At 34.0% G+C, this 23,541-nt stretch overlaps 1 protein-coding gene across 2 annotated transcripts in view; it reads left to right on the top strand.

The window, feature by feature from the left end:
• Positions 1-23,541, top strand: part of LOC139692294 (transcriptional repressor CTCFL-like) — a 41,383-nt gene that overhangs the window by 6,057 nt on the left and 11,785 nt on the right. For both annotated transcript variants that reach the window (XM_071590392.1, XM_071590391.1), the window contains exons 4-11: positions 217-336; positions 1,138-1,241; positions 1,871-2,071; positions 2,159-2,271; positions 2,362-2,531; positions 2,615-2,751; positions 4,099-4,249; positions 14,854-15,008. In XM_071590392.1, coding sequence (XP_071446493.1) covers positions 217-336; positions 1,138-1,241; positions 1,871-2,071; positions 2,159-2,271; positions 2,362-2,531; positions 2,615-2,751; positions 4,099-4,249; positions 14,854-15,008 — 1,151 coding nt within the window. The remainder of the gene's footprint in view (positions 1-216; positions 337-1,137; positions 1,242-1,870; positions 2,072-2,158; positions 2,272-2,361; positions 2,532-2,614; positions 2,752-4,098; positions 4,250-14,853; positions 15,009-23,541) is intronic.

Raw genomic sequence — 23,541 nt, 5'->3', positions numbered from 1 at the left:
CATTTTTGTTGTAATTCAATCTTGGTATTAGTATGTTTATACTCCTTTTACTGCTCAATGCTAGATTTCCTCCTTTTACTAATCCATGAAATATTTAGTATAAATAAATAACTATAATTAACTCATGTGTTTGGTTCTTTTACCACATTTTTGGAATTTTGATCTTGAATGTTCGTCTCTCTAAAATTGATGTTTTTTTTCAATTACTCTCAATAGATGGTCAGCATGTTGGTAGTGCAGCCAGTCCTCCTGAAGGAACTTATTTTGTTGATCAGTCTGGCCAGTATTATTATCAAGCAAGTGGTGATCAGCCGCAAGTTATGGCTGTTGTTTCAGGTAAGGAGAAAATAACAAGTGCATGTGTACAGATATGTGATTGCTCATTGTGTTGAATATATATTGTTCTTGTAAAAAACTCCTTACTGGGATGGATTGGCTTTATCTCATTGTGCAAACATTTTAAAAGGATAGATTAAAATGCATAAGTATCAATAATATTTATGCCTTTTCCATTTTGTTTTCGTTTTCAGAAGTAGAAAATGTTTTCACTGCGTTGTCTTTGTTGCGCTCTTGCTTAGAGTTATGCTTTTGTTGACAATAAATTGCCAAAAACTTGCAATCATGGCAGAACCTCATTGTTAAGTGAATCTTCAAAACTTGAAATTGACTTTTTAATATGCTATTTTGGGCATTGAAAACTTTTCTCGTACCTCTTTTAAGTTTAATCTCAGTTTTTTTCAAAGTATACAATGTTGAAAACGAAATTTGCATCCTATAATGAGATACTCCTATTCAGAGGTGGGTTGTATTTTATGTGTGTCATGAGGTATGGTAGAATTTTAAATGAGCAGTGCTGTGTTGTATTTCTTTTATTCACTATTGATTTTTATTATGTGCCCTATAACCATCTTGGCACACACACAGCCAGTGGAAACAAATTCAGTAGAGTCATCATTAATTTTGATCAAACTCATTTTACTTATGTGCTCATGGAAAACTAAAATTGATTGGGTGATCGAGAAGAATTATAAATTGTGGTGTTATTGAGTACATTTTAGAGCTTACTGATAGGAGTGAACTAATTAGTATAGAGAAAAACATTTTATTCTGAATACTAATTGAATTTCATTACTGGAGACGTTGGAGATTCAGGTGATGGGGGACAGGAGGCGACTTATGTAGCAATGCAGCCTCAAGATGCTCACAGTGTCGATGGTACCATTGCCACATTAGATGATGATGTAAGTTTTATTTTCACTATGTATTAAAGTTTATAATTGCTCATCTCTCCTTTTCATAGGGCCATCGAGGCACTATATGTTAATTACAATTCTTTCTCACCTTTGTTGTTTTGCTTTATTTCAATGTCCCTTCATCTTTGTGCTCTGCCTTTTTTTTCTATCTTTGGACCACTTTGGCCCTGTTCTTATTTCTCATAACTACTTTGGAATCCCTTCCATTTCAACAACTCGTCTATAAAAATTCTTTCTTTCCATAGGCTCGTTTTCTTTTAAGGTCTTTCTTTACTTCTTGCATGCAACTTAATATTCTCTTCTGTAAGATATTTCAAGATGTTTTGTTAACTTAATATTCTCCATTCTGTACGAAAGTCCAAAAATATCAATCTTTTTTTATTGTTTCCAGTATCTATCATAAATTGTGAAATTATCTCTTTTTTATAATTGCTTAGTTAGTAAATTTTGTTTTTTTATTCATGTTCCTTGACTTAGTTTTCATGTGAGTGTATTCTCTGATGGCATGTTTCAAATTTGTACGAAGAACTATTTTTAAGTAAAATACAATTTGTGATCATAGTGTTATTAACATATTTTTCATTCTAATGTGGATAAAATTGAACTCAATTAAATAGGCTGGAGGTTCAGATGGCAATGGCCAAGTCATTTTGAATACTGGCGATGCATATCAAACTGTCACAATTGTTCCATCCGACACTAATCCTGGTGAAGTGAGCTATGTGCTTATAGTGCAACAACCTGACGATAAGGATGACAAGGATGATCAAGATCTTACTGTGTATGATTTTGATGAGGGGGAGGAGGGAATGACAATGGTAAGTTTCAAATAATTTTCCCTTTGCTTTTACTTTCGATTACTTTGAAATTGTCGATTCATCATTCATATATAATTTTAATTCCAGGAATCTGGTGATGAAGATGACAAATCTAAAATTATTAAAATTATGCCAAAGAAATCTCAGACAGTAACTCAAGCCCACATGTGCAATTATTGTAATTACACGAGCCCGAAAAGGTAAATGCCTTTTTTTTTCTGTTCCCTGCAAATTCTAATTTTAGGGGGGATTAATGCTGCGATAAAGAAAATTGTTTTTTTGTTTTTCAGGTATTTGCTCTCCCGCCATATGAAATCCCATTCGGAAGAACGGCCTCACAAGTGTAGTGTTTGTGAAAGAGGTTTCAAAACACTTGCTTCATTACAGAACCACGTCAATACACATACTGGGACGAAACCACATAGGTGTAAATTTTGTGACAGTGCATTTACAACATCAGGTAAATAATGAAATTCCCTCTGTGAAGTGAGTTCTTTGGAAGAATATTTTCAATATCTTAATTATTATCCTTTTTTTCAATAGGTGAATTAGTTCGGCATGTACGCTACAAGCATACTCATGAAAAACCTCACAAATGCACAGAGTGTGAGTATGCAAGTGTTGAACTAAGCAAATTAAAGCGCCACATGAGATGTCATACAGGAGAAAGACCATATCAGGTATATTACTGTTAAAAATTTTACCAAGTTGTTAACTAATAGCCCAATGAAAACTCTCAAGAATTTAGGTTCAACCTGGAAATTTATTATTATAAATTTGACTCAAAAATGCAAGACTTCCTGACTTTTTACGAATTACTATGGTCAATGTTTTGGTGATAAGCATTCAATAAGCCAACTGGTGCCATCTATGTGTTACTAACACATCAAAATTTTCATAAAATTACAAGTTTAAAGATAAATAAATGTTTTGAAACTTCAATATTTTTTTTTAGAATAGAAGTTTGAAATAACTCTGCTTTCTCAAAATTTTTCCTTATTAAATAATTGTAAATTACGAAAAAATTATTAATTTGCCTTAATGCAAAATAAGATTATAATGAAAACCTCCCTTGCTCTTTGAAATTTGAAGAAAACCTCTTTAATTGTTAAGAAGTCTTTCTGATTATAGTGAGTGCTAAACCTTGTTTGTTCTGTAATTTGAAATTAATTGAAAATGTAGTATCAAGAAAATATGTAGGTAAATAAATTGTCAATTCTACGGAATTCAGCTGTAGTTCCTGGGTCTACATTGTAGCAAACCCAAAGCCCCTACCCAGATTTTGCGGCCATGGGAACACAAAAATGGATTCATTCCAACCTATTAACTGAATGCATCAAAAAGTCATGGTGATGAGTGCCCCTTCCATGAGGCTCACATTACCATCCCAACCTTCATCCATTTTCTTAAAATGTATTGCAAGCTAAAACCACTAAATTGAAGATGAGCCCAAAAATCATGAAACACTACTCTGAATTACTATCTGTGCTCTGAAATGAATCACTAAATTGATAAAACTGCGTACATTAAAATGGGTAATATGGTTAATTGATCTGATGCAGTTGTTCAGAGTGGAAGAATGAACAAAGGCACAAAGCTCACCATGACGATGTGAGCTCGGTGCTTTTTGTAATTGTGATTCATAAATGGCAGTTGTTTTTCTTGCAAAGCTTGCTGATAGCGAAAAACTTAATTTACTGCCTGTCTTTCTATGACAATGAAATGTGATGGGGGGAAAACATCATATGTCAAGTTGCCATAGGTGGAAATATTGCTCTTTGAGATCACAATAAGTTAATCAGAGTAAGAGGGGAGAGTAATAGCAATCTTATGCAATCTAAGAAGCAAATCTTTTGTTAAGTGTGATTTGATCCATTTTAATTTAATCTTGGGAAAGAGACTTACCAGTTGGCTATTTGTGGAGTATACAGTAATAAATTTCCAGGTTAATATCTAAAAACATTGGGCTACCAGATTTTCTTTGACCAAGTGACATTGGTCTGAACTGTTTGAATATTTGTTTGCAGTGCCCTCATTGTACATATGCCAGTCCAGACACATTCAAGTTAAAGAGACATCTTCGTATTCACACCGGTGAACGTCCCTATGAATGTGACATCTGCCATGCCCGTTTCACTCAGTCCAACAGTTTGAAGGCTCATAAATTGATTCATACAGGTAAGAAAGGTGACCCCAGGCCATTTGGGTGTGATGACTGCCTTGCCTGTTTCCAAAATATGAAAGGATTGGTGACCCATAAGCTAAAAAAACATCCAGGTAAGAGATCTAGAGAGATCTCTCTAGTCTTCATACAATGTTCAGGTCCTGTTTAAGCCCAGTTGTAGTAACGCAATCATTATTATTTGCTTTGGTTGTATTTAACTGTCAATTTTTTCACTTAATTCAGTGTTGAATATGACTGGGATAAAGAGGATATATTTATTTATACACACTTTTAGAAAGATGAAAAAGACATAACCCTCTGGTTTTGTGCATTAATTAGTTTTCTTATCACTTAGCTTTTCGGGGATTACTGAAAGATTCTTCACGGCAGCTTATATATTCAGTGGGAAATTACAGCAATGTGTAACTGCTTCGGGAGGCTATATATTGGTGTGATGTAACATCACTAGAGATATGTCTTTTTCTCAAATAATGAATTTGTTTTCAATTAATTTTGTTCGCAGCACAAAACCATTTATGACAGATATTCGCATCTGATCTGGTGATGTTTGAAGAATGTTTTGTGCTTTTAGCTAATTTTATTGTGGAAACATTCATGACAAAAATATCCCTATATCTTTTATTCCTTCATTCATCATGAGGGACCAGGAATAGTTTTAATTTGGATGTTTAATCCAAGCTCACATCAAGGAATCAATCTTTGATTTTAAGCAGGTAAAAGATGTGTGTCATGGTAGCAAATTTGTTATCCAGCATTTTTGAAGTAGGGTGTTATATTATGTTTGGGAAACACTTGGGGCTCTTTAAGCAGATCAACAATTCCATCCTCCTGACTTGTTTTGTTGATTCATTCTTTAGAACTGATCAGTTATTAGCATTGAATAAATGAAAAACTCTAATGGCCGTAAACAGTTCACCTTCTATTGGCTCCGTCCCTTTGACCTACCCCTTCACCCCCTCCCCCAACATTTTACATTATATATACGTCGGATTGCCCTTACCCTTTCTCTCTTAGACTTAAGTTGTTGTGATGATTCACCTTCAGTACGCTGAAGAGGGCTACTTTGTGGCCAAAATACGCATATTCGTATTCACCTTTCTTATTCCTTTCCTCTTTACCTTTTACCCCATCAAATAAAGACCTCTATCTATCTGTCAAATACTTGTGGTGTTAGCCAACTATTCTCATTTGTACTTTGTTTAGAAATGTTAACTGTTTACGGCTATTGGAGTTTTTCATTTATTCAATACTACTAGCTGTAAGAGCTCAATTCTATCAATATCGTTATTATCATGTTTGGTTTTTATTTTGACCTCAGTACTAAATTGTATCATATTAACTAAGTTCAGTCTTTTTTTATTTGAAAGTAAAATTGCTCATATATTACCAATTTAAATGATGCACATCAATTACAATTTTTAGGTTTGCTGATGATATGATTGAGCATCTTGTGGGGCTTCTTTGAATACACCCAGAATGCATTCACTGTTAAAATTTGTTAATGGGTGCACTTAGACTTATAGCTTGGCTTAGCTTTTAGCTGACTTCTCATTTACCCCACACACACTTTTCTTATTAATGGTAATGCTCAGTAATTGTATTTGCTGTAGATTTGATAATGCCAGGAATACTTATATGTAAATAATGCTAGTGGTCACTGTCCAAAAAGTTGAGATATATCTAATTTTTGGAAAACAATTTTAGCTACACTTAGTTTCATATGTACAATCTCTGGCATAAGCCTCAACTGTAATTAAAGTGATTGCATTGGCTGGCTTGGAGCGAAGGGTTGAAGATACAGATGGCCCCCTGAACCTTAGTTTACCGGAAACTTTGTTTTTACCACTTTAAAATGGCAATTGAGGCAGTTTACTTCTGATTTAAAGGAAAAATGTTAAAAAAAAGGTCTTTTTATTGTTTTCAGTGAACTGTCATTATATTACTGGTATAAGTTGGGCATTTTTAAGGACTCAGTGAGCCTGAAGAGGCTTGTTGCCTAAAACAGGGCTTCGTAACAAAAAAAGGGCTCAGTGAAGTACAATGCAAAAATACAATTAAGGAAAAATCAGGAATTGAAATCTAGAAATAGAATGATCATCTTGCATTGCCTCTTACTAAAAACCACCAGAATTGATTTTTTTGCAAAATATTTAAACTATATACAACTCATATTTAGAAACAAATGTGAGTCATAAGAGATTTTTCTCCAGATCTTGTAGGGTTCAAAGGACTGCATATAGAGTACCAATTATTTCTGCAAAATATCAAAGATCTAATGTTTATTCAAGGCAATGTCTTTCATGTAATAATGGGAGGACTCCTATTAGGGTACAGCATGTACACAATGTATTCAGCTGGAGAAAAACAATCTGGAGCTTGTAACAGCAATCTATACATTTTATCAATTTTCTGTTAATATTTTTCATCATCTTCAGTCATAAATTGATGCAAATTAGCCAATTATTTTATGAAGAGCTTAAACATGTACCATGTTTTCTCATAGTTTATATCCTTTTTGCATATAATGGTAGAATGGTGTAACCTGAGGATTAAATTTATTCGTATAGCAGGAGTCCTTATAGAATTTTAAGTTGGGTGCCCATTGATGGTAATGGATGGATATGCCTGACACTCATAGATGAAATGGTAACATGACCGTTTTGTACTTTTGTGAATAAATTATGTCATTGTGCAATCTCAAAAGACATTTCATGAGCCTAAATGTCCAGCTTGCATGAAATCATGTGAATGTGACAGAGGTGAAAAAGGTATGAGAGGACAGGGCAGCTTGAAAGAAATTAGTGAAAGGGAGTAAATTTCATGAAATAAACTTCTGAAAAGGCTCTTCGACCTTATTAATCTAGAAAGGAAATATTTAGGAGGAGGGTATTAGTTGATGCGATTTCGATTTAGCAACTAGGTTTGGATATTCTTTCCCCATTGGGTTTGGCCCTGGACTTTAGCATTTGGGTACCTGGGTGGAGGACCCCAACTTCTAAATTTGCCATCTTGGTTACTCAGGTGGAAAACGTGCTTGCCTGCTCAATCCAAAGTTTTAGGGTTCAAGTTGTACTTGTGGGCATAGGTGTTGTGTCAACTTGGGTGGTTCAGCTCCTGGGAAACCTAACTACTAGGCAAAGGCTTATTGAAATTATAAGCAGCACAGAGACCACTCAGAGGTGTCCTGAGACCAAACAAAGTCCCTTAAATATGGGTATATGTGCCACAGAGAACAAACTTGACCATTCGATTTTAAAATACCAAGGTTTCAACTGAACTAGTATTTATGTATTTATGAAAGTGATGCATTTATTATTTGAATACAATATACTGTGGAGTTCTTAGGAGGTAAGAGGTGAAACAAAGTAAGGACCCCAATGTTTTCTGTAGTTGATAGAAAAGCACCAGTGTGATAATTTATGAATCTTAATGTTATAATTAAAATCCATGCCTGCACCCTGAGTTAAGGTTACAAAGAACTCCAAGGATTGGAGTATAGAACAGAAGTGACTGTTGGAAATTTGTCAAGCATACAATTTGTGATCAAGAGTTGGTCACTTTAATAATTGGTGTCCCTACTGAATGGGTATGGATGAAATTTTGCTTAAAATTATTTCATAATGGGCCACCTTGAAAACTTTGCTAAGTGTTATTGATGGTGACAATTCAGTCATCAGAAGTACAGTAAAGTTGCCGGCCCCGGTGGCGGCGGGGTAACGTCCTCGTCTGCCATTCAAAGGGTCGCGGGTTCGATTCCCGCCTGGGTGAGTTTCCCTCCATCTAGGGCTTGGGTGTTTGTAAATGTGACATTGTTATCGTTGTTAATAGTTCGATGTAAAGGCCTAAATGTGCTGTTTTCGGACTTATACTGAATAAATAAAATAAATAAATAAATAAAAAATCAAGCGTTGAATGAGATTAAAAAAGCTCATAAAAAATTGGAATATGTAACAAAAGAATGTAGAATTACGTGACAAAAAAGCATTAGTATGCAACCCGAATAGAATTAACCTATAGTGTGACATGCATCAGTATCTCATTTGAATTATGCTGACAATTTTTATGCCTGATATGGAACAAAAATTTCACTGTAATGTCTGAAGGTGGGAAATATTGAAATGGCAATGTCACATGCAAGCTATGAAAAGAACAGTGACATAAGTAGCAAACGTTTAAATAAATATACTTTGTAACTTCCACACAAAATTGTGTGGAAAATTGTGTGGAAGTTACAAAGTATATTTATTTAAACGAACATGAACCTCCACAAAGTTGAGCCCGAGACCATAGAATTCATAAGTAGCAAAGTCAGCTACTGCAATGTGTGTGTGACACCAAAGACAATTATTTTTTACCGTGATCATGTCAAGACTAGCTTATTTTTTCTAGGCAAGCTTATGTTTCAAATGAAACTTTCCAACAATATCACACTTTGTAGGCTTCCTTGATAAGAAGGACATAGAGTAAACGGATTAGTGTAAGTTCTGGGTACAATCAGCAGCTTTACCTTGTGATAGTGTTTCATTCATCTGCAGTGTGTGGGGTGTGTTTAAAGGAGTCACTAGTTCACAGTATCATGCAAAAAAGTGGCCTAGTTCCAGGCTGCCACATATCTGATATTGATGCTGAATAGAAGTATTAAACAGCCCATAAAAATCATTGGTCCCATCTTGAATAAATATTTGTCCACACTTGTCTTGTAGAGATTTAAAATATTATTTTCAGTCTGCTGAAGTAACTTGATGATTTGATAAAATATGTTGGAAATTTAATGTATCCGTCCATAATTTTGTGATGATGTCATCATTCTTTAAGCAGCATATGACATGATTATCCCTGTTGGTTTTTATTTTATATCCTTATTTCAAAGCATTCTGGGCCTTGATGAAATTGAGACTTCTAGGTTTTTGCAGTATTCACTGATGCCGAGGGAGCTTTAAGATTCAGACACAGTGAGGAATATGTGGCTCTTATGCTTCTCTTGTGTTGAAGGGTGTATATTTATGAGGATAAAAGCTTCACTTTTTGCCGATCAGATTCTGCTGTAATGTAGAACAAAATTCAACCGCAAGATGCTCTCATATCAGTAGACCTGGTGTAAATTAGTGGTATCAATATCTTAGTAAATGTTGGGACTCGACTTATTGTTTATTTGAGCAATGGATGTTCACTGTTTCAATGTTATCAAGAAATTAATGAAGCTTGTGATGGTGACATAAGCTGTGTTAAGGTAGAATTCATTTTCATCCAAATTCGTATTGATTATATTGCCATTGCCAGGGTTATTTTTTAAAAGCATTCTCTCTCCTTTTGTGTTGGTGGATACATATTAATAAAATGTTTCCTTCAGTAAATGCTGGGTAACAGATTTTTGTTGTGTATCAAATTTAGTTAGGTGGGGCATTGAGTAGCTTACAATCCAGCTGAACATTGTATGGGGACTAAAGATATCCCATACATTAGTAGTTGAATTTGGAAAGTAAAATAAAAATAGAAAAATGATTTTATGAATGAAATTTCATTTTTATTAACGTTATTTGAAGATAATGAGGTATGTAAGTTGCTTAGCATTGACTTAAAAGAACATTTGGAAATTTCTTGAAAGTAAGTCATGCCTTACTCTTGAAATCTAGTATTAATCAATTTGAAATACCAATCTTTCAGTGCAGTCAAATCAGTAGTCAACTGCTTAGGTCTTGGAGATTTTTTTATTTTTACATAGCCATAAGTTATTAAAATTAACTTTGTTTCACCATGTTATCTCACATAAAGTTGATTTATTCAGTGAAATTATTAACAGAGAGTAGTAAATATATAACTAGTGAGTGATGGGATTGAGAACTCAAAAAAAAACTTTTCAAAATTATAATCAATTTACTAGTTGTATGTATAATGAATGGAAATTTTTCATTCTTTTCTTTGTATGTAAATATTTCTTTGTACATAATTATATGTGCATTATAAATAGACATGCCAGCTTCCCTGGCATACCCAAATGTCAACACTGGCTTCCCTGACATTACTCACACATTGATACCAGGGTTTCATATCGACGCTAATAGTACTGTCATTGTATTGCTTGCTAGTACCTCAGGTAACCTACATTACATGGCTTGGTAAATAAATACTTACAGATTAAGCAAAATGGTAAGAAGCTTGATATAAAAGTTTTTTATACTAAACATAATATTCTGATTGGTAAATACATCTATTTATTTTTATTCCTTTGTTAGTACATTCTATCATTTAATTCTAATTTCTTCCTCATAAGCCATCTGTCGTAGTATGTTAATACTGAAAATTCATCTTTTCAAATAAAAGAAGTTAAGCAAGTTCAAGTTATACATGTTATTCTTTCTCTGGACTGTTTTTTTCAAAGAAATTCTTCCAGAAAAGTTGATTGGGAGAAAAACTACTAAAAAGTAATGAATTATCCGGGAAAATGCCAATATGGGACATTCCACTTTGGTATCATATAAATCTTAATTATAAATGGAATGTTAGTATGCTATAGGTAATAACTACAATACTCTTCAATTTTTATAATTCTACCATGATAAAATAATTTTTCTATTACCTGACTATTCCCATGTTATATGATTTTTCCCCTCTCACTACATATGGCAAAATTTGCTAATTTTGAATATTCAAGACAAGTCCATTCTGTTTCCCAAATATTTAGACTTAAATTTAGATTATGTAGAGATTTTGAACTTCTTCTGTAATCCCTCTCTCTTGTATTCCCTTCAAGGTGATTATGGGAAATTGAATTAATCGTACCACTTCCTGCTTAGATATTAGATTAAGCACAGCTTCTTTCTCTTCAGTGATTGCTCTTTCATAATCATTTCCGTACTTTTAATGAAATTTTGTGGGTTATTCACAAAATATATACCATTACATGCATGTATTTCACTTTTGTAACTACAATTTCAGTGGCCTCAGATCTTTTACTGTTGTACTTATTATTAACTTGCTGGAAGTATTTTTTTCAGTGCCTTTGTATAGTTTATTTTTTTTTAATTTTGATTTTGTTATGTATCTGGCTTTTCATTCATTTTCCTACTTTTAATCTTTGAGGTTGACCAATCTTATATAATTCTCACTGAATAAAATAATTGTGGGCTGGGTTGGCAGTAACTTCTGTCAATTTCAGAAAAGTTTGCTCTCATGGTTCTTTTCTCTGAAGGTTTCAAGGCCTAAAATTTACATAATATGTAAATTATTTGTGATTTTATAACTATAGAGGTTGACTTACATGCCTCATTATGCTTTATATTCAATTGTTGTATGATCTAATTTTTATTTGCCTGTATTTTGGTTTAAGCTTGTTTGAGCCCCTTGGAATCTGTGTCAGTTCTGCCAGATCTTTTGGTTCATTCAGTTATTTTTTTGGTTCTTTTTGGTGCATTTAGCAACATATATCTCCAAAATTTCTGAACTTGTGTTTAGAGAAATGTAATAAAAAGTGATGTGCACCTAATGCACAGAATGGAAATTACGAATCTTATGCTCCTTTTTTTCTTTTATTTTATTGTATTCATTCTGTTTTACATGGAATTTTGCATCTTGAGTTTACAGTAGAATCCCATAAATCAAACACAATCAATCCTTAGTTGATATACAAATATTTGGAAAATAGCGAGCATTTTGTTTTTTTTTTCGAGATGGCTTTTGAGTGATCTATTTCCCATAACTATGTTTAGTTAAATGAACTAATGTTATGTACAAAAGAGTTAAACAACTGCTGCGCGTGATTATATAAGACTGAAAGTTCAGTTTTATTGGTTAAGTGTCCAAAAACCACTAATATTATGTTTATATTGCAACCCACACATAGCCATTTAAACATATATCAAAGGTTTTAATGGTAACCCATGATTATGTGGTTAATTGTTTTATGAAGTGTTGAGAAAATGAAGAGCAGATGGCGGCATGACCTTTTTATAAGTATTCTGGGGGTGTTTAACTCCAAAATTTTGAGTAAGAAACTTAGCCACACAATATTGTATCCCGTCAGGAAATTAATTATGGGAATAGTTTATTCTTTCTTTCATTATATCATTTTCTATGCATTTATTGCATGCCTTTAGCATCTGCTGAGCACTTTTTATACCATATGTTTGAACTGAGGATCATTTATTTATAAAAGTAATTTTGATACCATTTTGTTGAATCTCCAGCCCCTGAAAGATAACAGAAAATAGTCTCCAGTCAAGGGAATAATATTGATTTTGGATTTATAGCCAATTGTAAAAATATCTTTTTTGAATATATGAACACTACTCAAAAAAGGATTGCATGTGAATCATTTTTAAAAATGCCTTTGGGATTTAGGAAGGCTCTTGGGTCTTTTGAGAGAGAGGAGTGGGTCATACTAGACAGTATTTAATAAAAGTGGTAAGTTTGAAAAGTTTGCCGCTGGTGAAATTAGGTGAAGTACATGGACCTTTGCTAATTCTGCTGAGTGGCCTCTACATGTTATTGTATTCTTTAGTTTTAGTAAAAATTATTAAGTTCTTGATGAAACGGCACCATTAATTCAAATATGCATATTTAAGGGAAGTAAGTAACTGCTGTACACTACTGCTTGTTAAATTTATGTGATTCTACTGCTTTCTCTGATGTAATGCCAATTTTATTAGCAAAATATTGTAATAATTTCACTCAAAAATCTATAATAAATAACTACATTTGTGTTAATGGTTAAGTCTTATGGCATGTTCCAAATTTCTGATCCACTAACATAATATTTTAATTTACCTATTGTATCTCTATGTCACTCATATTATCCCTCCAAATTTTAAATTATTTTTTGGATTTTCCTTCTCATATTATCATTTGGTCAATTCAACCTTCAGGTTGATCACTAAGGTGGATCATGATTTGAAGGGTGCTGTCGATAATAGTTTTTATAAGTTTTTCTTTAATTACCCAATTGTTTTTCTGAATGTATGTTTGCAAAGTCACGTCTACAATGAATACCCATTAAGGATATCATACTGGTCTGTCAGAACAGAACTGTGAAACCTCAAATTTATGTACCTGGACTTGCATGAACCCCATTTAATTTAATGTTTTCATGGTCTGGATCATTCTCCTTGTAATCTGTCCGCTTTGGTCTCAATGCAGTTAAAATCTCAAATTTATGTTTGTCAATGTCAAAATCAAGTAAAATCTCACTGCTCCTTGGATATGGTGGGATAACTTATATTGCTTTTTCCGTGGTTCTGTTTTTAACTGAGTATTTCTATTTATTATTATTATGCATGGTGAAGATATTAGGCCATTATGTTTAGACATTAAAAGAGCATATGATGTTGATGAATATATTTAGGTACATGCATGTATGAATTAGGAAAGGCATAAAAGTAAATGGAATTGGGCTGCGGGGGTAGTTAATATCCAAATTTAAGGATTTGGGAAAGTATGGCACGAAGAGTTTTAATGGGCTCATTTGGTGCATATAAGGGGGAGGGATTTGGACGGATGACTTTATGACTTTGTTCTTTATTAATTTGTTCGTTAATTCCCATCCTAAAAAAGGGGCAAAGCAACTATTCGCAAGGATTGGAAAATAAGTTTGATTTGGCGTGCATCTAAGATAGCATTTAGGAGCATCGATTGAAGGATGGAGAAGATTGCCAATGATTACTCTAGGGATGACATTTTAGGTTCAGGAAGGGAAAGGGGTGATGCAACAACGGTAATGAGGTCGCTGATAGAAATAAATATGAGAATATTACCTGAAAGTATTTTTGGTTTCATAGATTTAGAGAAGGTATTCAACTATATCAATTGGTTAGAATTAATTATTGTATTGCAGGGATTAAGAGTAAGCTGGAGGGATTAGCACTTTTGAGAATTTATTCATGTCCATGATGGTGTTTATGTGGGTAGCAGATGGACATAAGAAGGATTATACAAGGCAAAGAAGTTTTTACCGAGGGGGAGGAGTTGATGATAAAAACCTTCACTAAGGATATAAAGACTGGATTAGAAAAAAATTAATCTGAATGTAATTATGTACAACTTGCAAACGACCAATAGGACAGGAGGATAAGCTTAGATGGGGACCTCTGAGATGCAGTCATATGAATGAAAAGGAAACTAAGGAAGTGCTGAACATGACAGGAGAGGAGAGACGACGCTCAGGGACTGGAGAAAGGGATGCAGAGTGTTTTGTTAGGTGATGACATGTTGATGATATAGGAGAGAATGAGGAGGCAAGGTAGGAGGAAGAGAAAAGGCATGTGGGACAGCATGAAAAATGACTTAAGTTATTACTTCTGTGTGCATTGATTAGTTGATATATTCTGGAAGGCATGTAATGTGCAAAACATTATATCTCTTTTAAAATATTTTTGCACAACTCCTGAAAAATATGAATTTGAGGTTTCACTCTGTTGTGGTAAATTGGCTATTTTGTAAACTTTTGAAAGGTTTAGTCCAGGTTTTGTGCATGCTTATTTTTTTAATTTTTGAAATGAGTTCCCAGTTTGCAATTAATTAATACTTTGTAATATTAAATGTCATGTATGCACTATAACCATGCCTCAGACATTGACCATGTTTTTGTTACTTTTATATTTTTCAGCGGGTAACAAGCCAATTTTTAAGTGTGAACTGTGTCCTACAACATGTGGGAGGAAAACGGACCTTAGGATTCATGTGCAAAAACTGCATACATCCGATAAACCACTCAAGTGCAAGAGGTGTGGTAAATCATTTCCTGACAGGTACACGTACAAGGTAAGACCAGTGAGAAATCAATGTTAAATTAAATGACTTCAGGGAAATTCTTTTGCCAAATATTTTCTTTGAAAATAAAAGCTTACTAAGTAGGAGAAGTACCGCCATTTCCTGTGTACCTCCCGTTCCTTTTTCTTAAATTTGTGTGTACTTCTTTAGTATGAGAATTATTGTCATAGCTTATAATATTTATTGCATCTGGTTAGCAATGTTGTGTTGTCATCACTTAAACAGTGACTTTATATTTTGTGGTCGAAAAGTATATTTGATGGAATGCCATGAGTAAATAGTTAAATATGGATTGAAAAAATTGATAGCATATGACTTACTGAAGTTCAACTTAGTGAACACTTCTCTGCGTACTCCCCAATTGGTGGGGGTTTTTTTTGGATAAGCATGGCTACTTCTGTCTATCAATACAATGCTCACAGATTAATTGAACTGTACTTTTTGCTACCTGCAACTGTGTTATAAAATATTTTTTTCATTGGCACTGCTCCTATATGACTCAATGAGTGCAAATTTTAAAGGTTACCCCAATTCTATTTCTGGTAGAAGTACATGCAATCTCCATTTTATTAACAAGATGTTAAATTTCACATTTTGATAAAAAAAAATTTTGCTGACAGGAGGAATTTCTATTTGAAAGTATCCAAATTCAGTCTGACTCATTACTTTATTTCATGGGCCCAAACAAGTGTGTTTTTCATAGCAGTGCTTGTATATAATGGGACATGTTAAAGTGGCAGTACTTTACTAGAAATGTGATCTATAAGTATCTAAAATTGTCTTCGTCGTTGTTTATTCTGAGGTTTAAGGTGTGATGACACAGACCATATGAATATTTTAGTTGGCTATATTTTGAACTTTTTAAATGCATAATATTAATGTATGAGTTAGGTTTTGAAGTTTTTTTTTCAAAATTTGTGCTCGACTTAATAAGGTATAGTGGAAACCCTTCCTATATACTTTTATGAGGGGAAAAAGGAAAAAGTATGTCATGTACGAAATACATAATTTGCAGGAATTAGAAGCAAAAACCTAAATGGTACGAAAGAATATCTTTTTTGTAACATCCCCTTTAGCAAGCAATAACATTTCTTTAAATGTTTAATGAGGTAGCACAGGTTGTTTGCTAAGCGTGCAGTCTTGCTCCAATATTTTGTGTATATTTTTATAATACTCCTCATAATTGGTTTCATAGGGGTTCTTAGGGAAATAAACCAGCATCATGTTGACTGTACTTAAAATGTTTTGTAAATTTGCACCTATTACCCAATGGATGCCATCACGATACAATTGAGTCTGTTATTTTCTCGAATCTAAATACAGTAAAACATTGTTATTGTAACACAACTTGATTTGAAACATATTGTAACCCAAAGCTAAGAGCATTCTTATCCCAGAACTCACAAACACAATTTATTTTGAAATCTTTCCCTTAATGATGTAAGAAAATCTTTCTCCAAAATATTGTTGTTTGTGTAGTAGACTTTTGAATGTAAATTAGAAAGCCTCCTTTTTTTTAGTCCTCATTTCTCACATAACTAATTTGGTTGGTCTTTGTTGATGTGAAAAGGGGCCAATCAAAATTAATTGGTAGTAAGTATTGCAATATTACAAATGTTCTTGAAATGTGTAACTTTTGACTTAAAGTTTATCTCATTTGAAAAAATTATTTCCAAGCAAATTGGATTTTAGAGCAGATTTTAGTTGACATTCTTACAAAATGAGATAAAAAAAAGATGATACTGTTTCAATGAAAAATTTAAATTTGATATTTTCAGCTTATTCTAGTTTATTCTACTCAAAGTAGTTACCCTCACTAGCTATTCATCCCTCTCCATTTTTTCTAAGCTTAGAATACTTACTGGAATTCTTTTTTTTGGAATGGTAGGCAATTTTCTTAATCTTGTGAAATGTGTTGAAACCACTTCTCCCGGGTAGATTTCAATTAAGGAAATAGAAAATTTCCTCTGGTGCTGTCTAGAGAATAAGGTGCCAAGGGTGATTAGTTTTTTTTGCAAAGAAATCATGAGCGAGTGAATGAGTAAGCTGGAGCATTGTTGCAGTGCAACATTCAACTGTGGTTCATCCATAACTGAGGCCTTTTCCGGAGTATGGCTTCCTTCAGATGCCTCCAAACTGCTTCATTAAAATTCCTTATTGACTCTCTGATTTCCTGGAACATATTCATAGTGTGTCAAAAAAGGAAAACCGTTGTTAGTTAAAAAAGGAAAACCTACATCACCTTCTAGTTGGATATACAGGGTACAAATTTTGCATTGAGTATTTTTATTGGAATTACTTGGCACCGTCCAAAGTTGATGTCATCTTCTCCAGCAATATCTCTGATGGTCAGGCAGTCATTGTGGTGAATCATTGCCAACTGCATCAATGTGAATGATTTGTTTGAAGTGGAAGGTTGTCCATTTCCGTGATCTTCATCAGTCAAATGTTCTTCCTGTTTTGGCATGACTGTTCCTCCCAAAACACTGATTGGCTAATGCACTTGACCGTAAAGACTCGTTGAAGGTTTTTCCACGTTTCAGTAATAGTTTTCCTGTAGTTGACTCCAAATTTCACATACCCGCACACATTAAAATTTTCCAAGTCTTTCATTGTGACAGAGTCAATAAAATATCCCCTTAGTCATTGCATTTGTTTACTCAGTGGCTGTAGTGTGTTTGCATATAGTGATGAAATGATATGTAAAGAGGAGATAAGTTTTGAAAGTTTGTTTTGAAAATAATGCTATTAGTTAGATCCTGTTAATTAATTAATATCTATAATTATTATCATTCACGTCAATCTGGTGCGCAGGCAATGCTTCAAAATTGAAGAAGAGTTATTTTGATTGCTCATTCTGCTTAATTATTCTTTAATTGGCTGCAGTTTATAGCTGCTTGTTACTAGCAGGGATTTTCTTATAGTGACACAACTGTTTTGTCATATGGAAAATTTTTCTGGTTTTCAAGGGCATATTAAAAATGATGATAGAATATTTATTGAAGAAAAACTTTTGGAAGGCAATATTATGTCTGTATAAGTGGCATACAATTAAAACAACTTTTTTTTGCAGTCTTTAAATTGTAATTTGTTAAAAATGTGTTAACCCTTTCCCAATTTCTTAGGAACTAAGCTAAAATTGCCAAGGTATTTTTGCTGATTTTGCAGTAGTTCAAGAAAAAATGATGATTTGCAATTAAATAAAGTTACATACTCAAAAACTTAATAAAGCCTTTATTATATTTGTTTTAATTTTTTAAATATATTCTTTGCTGATTCTATTAGAAAAAGTATTGAAGAAAATATAAAATGTAAAAAAAATTAATGTTTTTATTGAATACATAAATAAAGTAATTTTTAACTTATAAGGAACTTTAGGTGATAAATCTAAAATATTTGGTATGTTACCTGATTGCACTGAAATAATCATCCGTCTAGGTTCATAAATCATTGCAAAACAAAAATTTAAACTTTTTACGAAAAATACTTTTATTAGCGACCCTGTTTCTGGAATCACTAACAGCTGTGCTTTCCTACACACAGTCCATGGAGTCCTTTCCTACACTTGGCGCACACTGAATTGGATCTTTTTATAGGTGCACCATTCTTGTTGCATACAGCACACCTCAAGTTTCTGCCTAGCAAGTTATGTAACAATGCATCATCCACTTTGACTACCAGTTTCGTTCGTAGCAATGAGATTAAATTACTCTTTCTTTTCCACTAGCCGTTCTTCATCAATTGTCTGTATAATGGATGAAGTGAATTGGATATGGGATATTATTTTGCCTGATATATTCGCTTTGTATTTTATATAACAAGTTAAAACCGTCCCGGCAAAAATGCTAAAGACCACATTTTTCCAATATTTTTAGTGTTATTGTTTCGTTTAAGTAGGTGTAAAGCATCATGTCTGATACATCTCCAATGAATTTATTGTATTGATTCATTATTGCATGTTTGAATATTTCCCTTTCTTGGCCATATCATGTTCTATACATGGTTACATTCTTAGTAACGGCGTTGGTTGGAAAAAGTAACACTGTTTTCTTTATAGATTTGTTTCCTCGATATCCTCACAAAGGCACCTCATTACTTGCGGAAATATTTTACTTGCCCTACATTATAACCTGCTGCAAAATCCTTAGGCAGGCCCCGCCTGTTTGTTCTTATCGTTCCAGTGAAGTATGTTGCATTTTCTAACAGATATTTTGCTAGAGCAATGCTGGCGAAAAAGTTGTTGGTTAATACATGATAACCTTTATTTCAGTAGGTCCCTAGTTGGAGGACTTTGGTCAATACTATCTGACCAAGGCCTTTCTTTTTGATCTCACCACTTTCCTCATCACATTTTGCCTCTCTTTATCAGAAAAACCCTAAGCAATAATGATCTACTGAGTTGAACAACATCTAAAACTTTACTCCCCACTTGTGGTGCTTCTTGTTTGGAAGATATTGAGTTAGGCTTGAATGACTTTTTCTGCCTACTAAGGACTCATCAATGGATAAGCACTGGTGTGGTGTGTAATGAAATCTGAACACCGTATTTGCATGCTCAACAAAGGGGATAGATTTAGAACAGGGATCGTAAGTATGGTGAACTGGTGGAAACAAGTCTTATTGTCAACAAGATGAAAAAATTTCAATATCGATATAAATCTATTTCTGGAGAACATATTTCCAATCCATAGAATGACTCTACTAGTCCTAACCCAGTATAAAAATATGGTTGGCCGTCATTTAATTGCCATATTTGCTTTCGTTTCAACGGCGGTTACAGACCTCCATTCTCTGACTCTAGAATTAGGGGATTTATGCTGCTGTGAACCCAAAAACTGACTATTCGTTCCAGCCACCATTAGATTCCACATTGTAAAAGGGAAACGCATGTCAAAATATTCTACAATTTTAGCATCATGGGGAGGAACATGCTTCAGACCAGGTGATTCAAGAAAAGAAGGTTCAGACTGCACATATAAATATTGATCAGGTCGTGTTTCGATGGACATAATGAAACTAGAATTGTTCAAATCTTCAATGTTTTCACAACGTCCTGTCGTAGTAGTAGTTTTTAGGGGAGGCGACCGACAACAGAGGTCATTTGCGCCATAGGGGATGGACAGGAAAGGATGAAGGGTAGAGAGAAACCCGGCGTCGGCATTAGCCTACTCTTTACGAAAGGCGCCAAGGGGTCCGCAGCTTAACGTCCCATCCAACAGGTGGCGTAGTTACTCAAAGTGCCCTCCACAAAGCACCTCAACTACGGAGCGGGATACCACTGAAAATATTCAACCGGGATTTGAACCCGCGCCCTCTGGGTGGGAAGCCAGTTTGTTAGCCCCCGCACCATCTCGATCCCCCTAAGGTCCTGTTACTCTCTGAACTTTCATGAATTACAGAAATTTGTTTATGTTTCAGAGTAACAAAAATATATATGTAATCACTTTCTGACCCTGATGTGATAGTGTAGTTTTGATCACTTCCACTGGGACAATCATCTCAAATATCTTTTACAGAATTGTTATCTCTACTGCAAGTATTGACATATTTAGTATCGTTGTCACTTGTAAAAGCTGACTTTGATGTAGACACTATTTTGAAGTTTTAGAGTCACAAAATTTAAGTGAACTTTAAAAAATCATAGCAAATGTAAAAACATAGGCAGATGAATGCCAGGGGTCAATTTGGGAACTACATACATTCGGCATCGTACAAATTCTGTACTTCTGTACCATCTGTCAGTAAACTTCGAATTTCTAAGATCTAATTGTGACACTACCTGCACTTTTGGTGAAAGGCGGCAGGAGTGCGATTGTGCTCCCACGCACTCTAAGGGTTAAAATAAGTCACTAGTTAGTCACCTATGATTGTTTAAAGTTTGCCCCTTTTCGAATGTAATTTGTGAATGAGTTAAAGTGGAAAGGCTATGCTTTTATTGAGGTAAATAATGTATCAGTTGTGAGTATCAACATTTTCTTTGTATGTGACATCCTTGAAGCAGTAACATGTCTTTGCATTGTTTAGCAGTGAAACAGAATGATTCACTTTACTCATGACAATGGAAGCTAGAGCAGAAAAGTAGCAGATAAAAATGACACAGTGGGGCCAGTTAATAGACAAAAAAAAGATACTGTTTCAGTAAATTCTCCTCAATTAATTTTGCTTATTTCATTATGTTAGTGAGTGGAAGTCCACTTTTCTGATTCATACCCCATGGTTAGGCATTAATATTCATGTTTTTAACTAATGCTGGTGAATGAAAGAGGTTTTGTAATGTAAAAAAGTGAAGCACTAGGTCTATTAGCCATGTGTATAATTGGATAAATAGATGAAATGGTATCATGATTTTATGTCCAAAACCAAAAAAATAGTTTTCAATTGTGTGCTAATGTGACAGTAAATTTGCAGATGTCATTGGGCTGATGATATTTAATTCTGTGTGTTTGTTGCCAATATTACAACTTGTTATAATGTATTGCCATCAAAGAATAAATGTCTTATGCGGTCACAAACATTTTTATTTGTATTTAATGTTCAAGTTTGTTGCGAGTCATAATCTTTTTCTCTAATTCTTGGAATATTATTCATTTTTTTCATTAATTAAGGTAAATTGGGCATGCTTTAAATTTCAAAACTGTAGAGAGTGTGATTTAAGTATATTATTTCAATTTAGATTTTTGATGGTTGGAAGATCATGATACCATTAGGGGAAATATTAATTCCAATTTCAGGGTCAGGACGGTGAAGTTATTTTGTATGATTTCATATCTAATTAAATTTTTCTGATGGAGGGTGGTGAATAATTCTAGTTTCTGACATGATATCTTATATGAAGTAGTACTAAGTGTGAAAATATTGTATTTTTGCCCGCTATTTCAAAGGTGAAAGTTATGGTTAAATTTGTAAGAAGTTTAATTTTTATAATAGCTTTGAAATGTACCCTACATTAGATCCCCAAAATTTGACCCCTTGAAGTTGATGCCTTTAAAAATGTGCAGTTTTGTAAATTGAGAAAATAATAATAGCTCCCTTAAACTATGACATTTACATTTTAGTTGTAAAAAATAAAGCTTTGCATACCTGTAAAGTACCGTGAAAACTTGATATAATAATGTTAACAATGTATAAATAATGGCTTGCTATATCGAGTGCTCATTATTATCACTGGTGAATCACTTATTAGTGAATCCCAATGACAGTCAGCATAATGAAATAATATGTAGAAGCCCTTTATTTTTTCGTGCCTATATTTTTTTGGAAAGGAAATTTTTTCTGAATCTTGTAGTAACACATTCTATCCACCACTTACGCTATGTATTCACTGTACTTGCTCAGCTATAGTTTTTGGTGTAATAATATACCAATATAATATTGCACTCCACCACCAACTTCTTATTTCTATTAGATCATACAACAGAAAGTGATGCCATACATCCATGATAATATGGCTCTCTATGCAATTATCATACTATTGCAGTGTATGGCCATCCTACATGTAAAACAATGACTGCAACAAATGTATTAGAAGCCTATGTGCATTCAAATGAGAGTCAATATTTTATAAACATTTCCAGACTTCGTACGGAAAAGTATTAATGAATGTGTTTAGTGTTTGGAACATCAGTTTTTAAACTTCAATTTTTGTCAATTATTCTTACGAACCCTCCCATGGACTACAACCTTTACGCGGTTGAAGAGCTTGTGCGTTCCGATGATCCCTAGAGCTGTTCTGGCGGGAGTAATGATGATTGTTTATGGTAGGGTCACCCATGCCAGATAGGTCGAAGGTTAGGAGCCAGACAAAAGGTAGTCCATGGAGCATCTGCTCCTCAGTGAGGCGGCTGCGAAGGAGTCTGATGCCAGTGAAGCGGCCAGTAAGTGATGGTGTCACGTTAAAAACACTATTAAGGAAGGCAATGGGAAACCAACTCAATTATGATACCCAAGAGTATAATGATTAACACAATGGAGGATATGAGCCCTGGCAACAATGGGACTCAGCCCAATTGGCCGTGTGTCATGCCCAGCAGCAGGAGAGGCTAGGCTTCCGCAGTCGTCATCTCAAAAAACCCTTGCAAAGGAAAAATGACAGCATCAGGACATAAGACGCAGAAGAAGAACACCAAATCAGTTAGAATGGGAACTTGGAACGTTAGGACAATGTTGACAACAGGAAAATTTAAGAATATTAAGTAAGAGATTGAAAGAGGATATCTAGATATTGTAAGTTTATGCGAGATGATTTGGAAGGATAGTGGGGATTATTGGATTGATAGTTCTAGAATATTATACAGAGGTAGGGACGAGAGCCAACAAGGGGTAGCCATAATACTGAATAAAGAGGTAGGAAGAAGCGTAGTCAACATAGAGCAAGGAATGGGGTTAGTCATCACCAACACTTGGTTTAGACTCCACAAAAGGCAGAGGTATACATGGAAAATGCCAGGTGACCCAGAAAGGTGTCAGATTATAGCATTGTTAGTCACAGATCAGGAACAGTGTGATCAATTCACACAGCTTCTCG

This window comes from Hetaerina americana, unplaced genomic scaffold (assembly GCF_022747635.1).
Source record: "Hetaerina americana unplaced genomic scaffold, ioHetAmer1.1.p SCAF_4, whole genome shotgun sequence".
Classification (NCBI taxonomy): Eukaryota; Metazoa; Arthropoda; class Insecta; order Odonata; family Calopterygidae; genus Hetaerina; species Hetaerina americana.
This window is presented reverse-complemented; position numbering and strand designations above follow the sequence as displayed.